The 7357-nt window shown below is 25.4% G+C and overlaps 1 protein-coding gene across 1 annotated transcript; it reads right to left on the bottom strand.

Moving 5' to 3' along the window:
• Window positions 1-326: 326 nt before the first annotated feature.
• On the bottom strand, window positions 327-2539 carry LOC110603039 (probable 2-oxoglutarate-dependent dioxygenase AOP1). Its single transcript, XM_021740689.2, has 3 exons — window positions 2120-2539; window positions 732-1080; window positions 327-654 (listed from the first exon to the last, which is right to left on the bottom strand). The coding sequence occupies exons 1-3, from the start codon at window positions 2488-2490 to the stop codon at window positions 415-417; spliced, it is 960 nt and encodes a 319-aa protein (XP_021596381.1). The 5' UTR covers window positions 2491-2539; the 3' UTR covers window positions 327-414.
• Between the last annotated feature and the right edge of the window lie 4818 nt (window positions 2540-7357).

Genomic DNA, 7357 nt, shown 5'->3' with positions numbered 1-7357 from the left:
GGCGAAAGTCAATTATCGATGAAAACGACACATCCTCAATTTCAACGTCTATTTTCCAAACTTCAATAAAAAAAATTAAAAAAAAAACTATAGGTTTAAACTTTTTTTTTTTTTTTGAGAATTAGGGTGAAACAAAATTAATTAAATAATTTAGAATCTAGAATAATAACGAGTAAATTTTATGAAACAAAGTAAATTCAGTTGTTATAAAAACACACTAATTTTTTTTTTTTTTTAAATATTTTTAGTAAAAAAAATTCCATGCATGAACAATCAACAAGCAACATCAAAATCAAATTCCCAAATTCATAGATATTTCTTCGACCTTTTTCATTCATGTATATAAATAAGTTCATAATGTCTTGAACAAAATAATTAAACACTATAATAATACCAATAATTAACTTTAAAGGATCAAATGCATGCATATATTTCAAGAGCATCATCGCTCAACTTGGAAGCATAGAAGGAAATATATTCAGCAAAAATGAAGGGCCTGTAAAGAAGAGGATGCTCTTTGTCCACAAGTTCACTTGGCACTTGGACGATTGATTCCTCTTTTGGCAATGAAAACAGCCCACAAGAGTACCTGTCTTGCTCTCCTCTCGTCACCACCCTATGCCTTGCTGCTTTAAGCCTCCCATTGCTCCATACCTATACATAGCTTCCATGCAGCAATAACAATTAATCATCTAGTCCTCGTTAACAATGATCATATGTATAAAAATTACCTTGAGAGCTTCACCAACAATGACGACTAGACCATGTTGGGGAACCATTACTTGATCCCAGTTTCCATCTTTGGTCTGAACCTCGAGACCCTGAACTTGATTTTGACATAAGATGGTGATAGTATTTTTGTCAGTGTGAGCTCGTAGAGTAATGTCTTCGTCGTCATCAGCATCATCAGCTGCGGCGCCGCCGCTTGGACGAGCTATATACCTCATCATACGAAATACACTAGTGCTGTCCTCAATGTGTGAAGCGTAGTAATTTTCCATGCCAAAGCTCTCAAATATCATTTTCAGCACCATATAATTCAGCTCCAGCATCTCCGAGCTCACTCCATGAAGAGCCTCGCTATAAGGTATACAAAAATGTTGTCGATTAAATAATTTTATTCAATACAATAATACAAAATACTTGTGACCGTCAATCATGCATTGGTCTTTAAGTTGTAAGAAATGGGTCGTTGAAATTTTGTGTTTATCAAATCAAGATTCAGAGGGAAAAAAACACTACCATGAAGTGGCGTTTTGTGATTGGTTATGGACTATTTGAGATACTGAAGTTATGAATAAAGCTACTGTTTGTAAACGAATGATAACGAAGGAGAGAAATGGATTTTAATGGAAGTGTTGTAGTTACAGAAAAGCTGATGAGTCTATGCACATATCTCTGAGTACTGATTTTCTGCAACGACATGTGCAGACAGAATTATGACAATAATCATTTTAAAGACACTGTAATAAAGTGAATCTGTTACAAAGATAAGTCTCCATTTAATAGGTCACTGGCTGGCAGGTAGCGAGGGAGTTTTTGTATAGCAGCCATTATCATGTCAGAATTAATACAGCTTTTAATGTTACAAGTTCTAAAGTTTGAATTTTTTTTTTTATTTATTTACATTTTCCCATTAATTTTTATTTATTATGGGAGATGGAGACTTGTGTATTTGGCCGAAAAAAAATTTTTTAAAAAAAATGTGTAGATTCTAGCTGGTAATTAGCCATAGTGTGTTACAGGTTGGGAGACGAATAAAACATGTGAAAGGCTGGCTTTTGCAAGAAATCACAAGGCAACATTATAAAGAGAAAAAGGTGAAGCCATAGACTGATTTGCCTAAGTAGAAATAAAGTGAGACAATTTTTTAAGGATTTGTTAATATGCACACCCATAGAAAATGACCAAAATAGAAACCATTTGATGATAACCCTCAATACCATATAAAGAGGGACCATCTTCAAAAGGAATCGCAGCTTTACATGCCCAAATATGGTATCATGTGATAACCCTCATTGCCAATTTCCATCGTTTTCCCTTGTCAAAAACTAAAAAAATTTACAAAGTTGGTTATGTTTTCCTCTACTGATCAATGTGTAATCAAGAATTAACTCACCAGAAACTTGTGTTCCCTTCCGGCCACATGAGATGAGTAAAAGCTTCAACTGCAGCAAGTTTCTGAGGTTCGTCGAGCCCAAGACTCTCGTAGAAAGGAACTAGTTGATTCTTTCCAGCGTAGCTGCGATAAGGCTTGGGATTAACGTACTTTGTCTTAGTTTCTTGAGGAAGATCAAATAGTGATTTGATTCCCATGAACATATCTTCACGTAGGTTTTCAGGGATCTTTTCATACGTTAAAAGGAAGCAACCATGAGTCTCACATGCCTCTCTAACTTTGGTGCACAGTTCTCTCCAACTCTCACTGCCAACTTCTAAGCCTAGTGGCTCCATAGAAAAATCAAGCAATGGTAGTTGAGCCACCCCCATCTCTCTCTCTCTCTCTCTCTCTCTCTCTCTCTCTTTCTCTCTCTATGGATTTCTTTGTGTTGTGGTGGTGGAGACTTTATCACCCAGAACCATTATATAAGAGGGAAGGGTGATGTCTGTCCAAAATTAAGTTGAGTTTACTTTTGGCCAGAAGTGATTTGGGCACCCCCTTAATTTCCGTTTTGTACTGTGAATGAACAGTAATAAATAATGGTGAATGGTCATTCGTTAGATACAAATCCCTTGGCTTTTTTAATCAATTTCGTATCTATTTATAAATGAAAAAAGACTTTTGTATAAAGGAAAGAGAAGCATTAATTTATGCATGGTTGATAAAGAAAAAAGAGTAGTAATGATTCCATTAATCATAAATGCAAATTACCAGATATGCAGAAGAACACATTCTCTTTCAAGGGTCATGGACTGAAACGTACCAATAAACAAATAATAGGTTTAGGTTTGATTGCTGTCTTACTCAAAGATCCGTTTCAATCAACAACTTAAAAGACTGACGAGAAGCCACCCGGCCATCCCTTCCTTTTTTCCCTGTTAAGAATACATTAACCTCCTGGGAAATTAGAGAGGAGGGAGGGGGAGAGAGGAGGAGGGCCGAGGGCCGAGGTTGATCCCTGCTCAATCCCTCATCTTAGGCCAGGTTTATATATCTTTTAAGATAGTTTGGATAGTTCATCCATTTATCACAATGAATCTTGAATCTGAAATAAACAGAGATTGTGAAGGATAAATAAGTAATTTACATATTAAAAAAAATCCATTATATTTTTTATATGAAAATGTCCCTCTTGTTCTGCAGGCATTGCTTATAAATCTTTGGACTTTTTATAGCTTTTAATTTTTCAAAACTTATATACTTTTTATATTACTTTTGGGTTTCTGATTTTATTTTTAACTACTTTACTTTGATTTTTCATAGTTTTTCATTTCTATTTGTATAATTTCATCCTTTCACAATTTTCCTTCTCTATTTCTTAGAATACCTTTTTCCCATCTATATAAATTCATTATTGAATATTTTTATTCGGTATATAATATAATATTTAGTATTTTGATAGATTTAATCTGATGGTAAATATATTTAAATAAATTTAAGAGATTTTTCTACTCTTCGATCTCCAATTTTCAATTAAAAAAAAATATTTAGTATTTTGATATAATTAAAATATTAATCTTTAGAGATTAGTACATCTAATATTAAATAATATCATTAATAAATTAAAAAATAAATAATATCATTAAATAATTAAAATTACCGGAGTGACTAGTTAGTAGATTTTTTAAAAATTCAATAACATATTAACGTATTTTTTAAAATTAAAAGACTAATTAATGAATTTTTCTATACTATAGAAATTAAATAATAATTTTTTATTATAATATCATATGTTTTATAAAAATAATTCATTACTCATTTTCTTAACCATTTATAAATTATTTGGATTCTTATTTTATTATTGAATAACATACTTTTTCAAAAAAAATATTCTACTACTTACTTTTATATAAAAATTTATAAATTTAGTACAGTTTTAAGAAAATAATTTTTTATTTTCTTATACAATTTATATGATATATTTTTTTATTAAATTAAGAATAATGAAATACTTCCATAAAAAACAATTAAATTAAAAAAAATTTATTTTAAATACGAAAATATATCCATACTGGTGGTACTGGATTGATTGTAATTGCTTGTATTGGAACTGGAAAAGCTGCTACATAACTACCTTTGGCTCCATTCATCATGCTATGCTTTCTACCATGCATTAATTCAGCAGTTACTCCATATGCCTGCCTCTTTATAATTATCATTTAATGATATTGAAAATATAATTAATTAAGGTATTAATAAAAGTATCAATAATTTTTTAAAATAAAATTACTGATTGTATTAATAAAATTTTATTAAAAATATCAATGAAACTTTCTATATAAAAATGGTGAATGTTATAAATTTCAAACTAAAAAAATTTGTTTTTAGCTCCAATTTCAAAATGGGCCCATTTTACATTATAGAAGAATTATTATAAATTTCAAACTTATGATATATCAAATAAATTATTTAAATGAGATTAGAAATTGAGAGAGTAGAATTTGAGATTTTTCATATTTATTCAAATATATTTCATTATCAAATTAAATCAGTGGAAATTACACTTATTTATCATCAATATTTATGCTTTTATTTAAAAAATAATAATAGAGAAGAAATAACATATTGGTATTAACTATAAAAACACATCATGCTATTAAGATAGAAATATTAAATTAAATCACACACTTTTATTTTAATTAAAATAATTTATTTCAATTAAGATCAGTTAGTTCAATTTAATTATACATTTTTTTAATAATTTAATTAAATTGATATAATTAAAATTAAATTGAATTAAATCACATATTCTTACATTAATTAAATTGATCCACTTCAATTACAATCGAATATTTAAATCGAATGACATTTAAACAAATTTATTATGATAAAGTTAATTAATTAACATATTAAATTAGGAATATAAAGGGAGAATACCCATAAAAATTTTAATTTTAATTTTTAAATAAAAATATAAAAATAAATTGTAAATATTATTATTATAAAATATATTATATATATATATATATATATATATATAAAAGTGGAAAGAGAAAAAAATTAGGATTTCAGTTCTTAAATCTTTTATTTATTTATAATAACATTTAACTACTTTGTAGTTGATAATTTTATTATTTAAAATAAATGATAATTTTATTATTAAATTAATTTTAGAGTTAGTTAAAAAAATCAGTATATATATACATATAAATATAGTGATATTAAATTTTTTAAATACAGAGTTAAATAAAATGATAATTGTATTATTTAAATTAATTTTAGAGTTTATAAAAAATCTAAAAGAAATATTTAAATTATTGAAAATATAAATGGATTAATTTTAAAATTAAAATTATTAAAATAATATATTTAAATATTAAATAATTATTAACGTAATAAATTTATATTTTTAAACAGAAGTTAAAATAAGAAGTTAAATTTAATTATTAAAAATAAAAATATCAAGAAATAAAAAATTTAAAATATTTTTCAGATTCAAAAAAAATATATAATTTAAAAAATCTCCTCGTTGATGTAAGGCAATTTTCCTTCTTTTATGCGAAAGCAAATACCTCCCATCTTTGTTTAGAAACGATGTGGGACATCGTTTCTTTCTTTTTATTTTTATTTATAATAATATTTCGATTTTCTAAAATAAATTAATAATTTATAAATAATTATAATATATAAAGTTTTAGAGTATATATTTAATTAAAACATGATGTATAAAATTTTTTACAACTATGTCATTTATGTTAACATGAACTAAAATCACCAAAATGATATTTTTATATTATTTTTTGAAAAAAAAAATTATTTTACTATATAAATGTAACTTTTATTTATTAGCCTTAGTTAATTTTATTTTATTAAAAAAATAATTTTTAAAATTTAATAAATTTAAATTTTAACATGCATTACTAAATTAAAGGGCGACCATATCATTTTTCATATTAAATATTTATATCAGAAATTTTATACTATCTAAATTTTGATATAATATTTAATTTTAAAAATATTTTAGATATATTAGTTGAGTAAATAGACAAATTAACGGTTATATTAAATTACTAAATTATTATTATATAAGTAAATAAATATTAATGAAAAATTCAGAATAACAATTACATTAATAAAAGAATTTAATAAAAAATGAATAAATTAAAATATAAAAAGCAATTATAATTAAAATATTAAATTTGCATAAAATATAATAGTAATAATTAAGAAGCAATAAAAGTTTTTATGAACAGTATCAGAGTACAATACCATGAGAAAGTAATGGCACGTGCAACGCCTTTAAGAAAAATTGCTAGTTTGATAAATGCAACTTTAATTTCAATTTATTAAAAAATAATTTTATTTTAATAATAAAATAAATGATGTGGTCGCCCTTTAACTTTTTATGAAAAAAAAATCATTTCTAATTGAAATTTTATATAATTTTATTTTTTTTAAAATAAAATTTTCTTTTAAACTAAAAAAATCAAATTCTTTTCATTTAAATATGAAAATTAAAAAATAAATTAAATTACATTTTTTTAATTAAATTACATTTTTATAAATTACAAATCAATTCACTGAACATTATTCGGTTCAAATCAAAAAAATCAATCAAATTAAATTAATTTAAAAATTCAATTCAATTTTTTATTTATTTTGATTCAATTCAATTTTTAATTTTAAAATTTTCAATTATTTCAATTTGATTCGATTTTGATCTGAAAAAAAATTAAAAAAACCAAACCAAACCTATTAGTAATAATAGTATATTATTTTCAATAATTTAGAAAAATTAAATCATATTAAAATTAAAATTAAAATGTTTTAATTAAATTTTAAAATATTAAAAATAAAATGTAAAAGATAAAAAAAAATTAAAAATTCAAACCGAACCGAATCAAACCGATTCGACTCAATTTGATTTCTAACCAATATCGATTTGATTTGATTTTTATAAATACTAAAATTTCGATTTTCGATTTATTCGAATCGAATCGAACCGACCAAATGCTCACTCCTACAATAGATCCAACTCACAAACAAGTGAATCCCATTTAATTTTCTCAAAAGAGATCCACTGTTAGTTTCTTGAATCTATGGTAGATTGGATGCTGGCAAGTTTTTCCAATAAGCACAACAAAATGCTTAAGAAAACAATTTTTTAGGCCAAAACAAAGTGAAGTGTGCCTAACATGGTTACAAGACTCTGCAATGGAAGCCAAGATGAAGTAAAAAATTGATGACACCAGCAGC

Source organism: Manihot esculenta, chromosome 16 (assembly GCF_001659605.2).
Source record: "Manihot esculenta cultivar AM560-2 chromosome 16, M.esculenta_v8, whole genome shotgun sequence".
Taxonomy (NCBI): domain Eukaryota; kingdom Viridiplantae; phylum Streptophyta; class Magnoliopsida; order Malpighiales; family Euphorbiaceae; genus Manihot; species Manihot esculenta.
The sequence above is the reverse complement of the archived record's forward strand: the minus strand, read 5'-3'. Positions and strand labels throughout refer to the sequence as shown.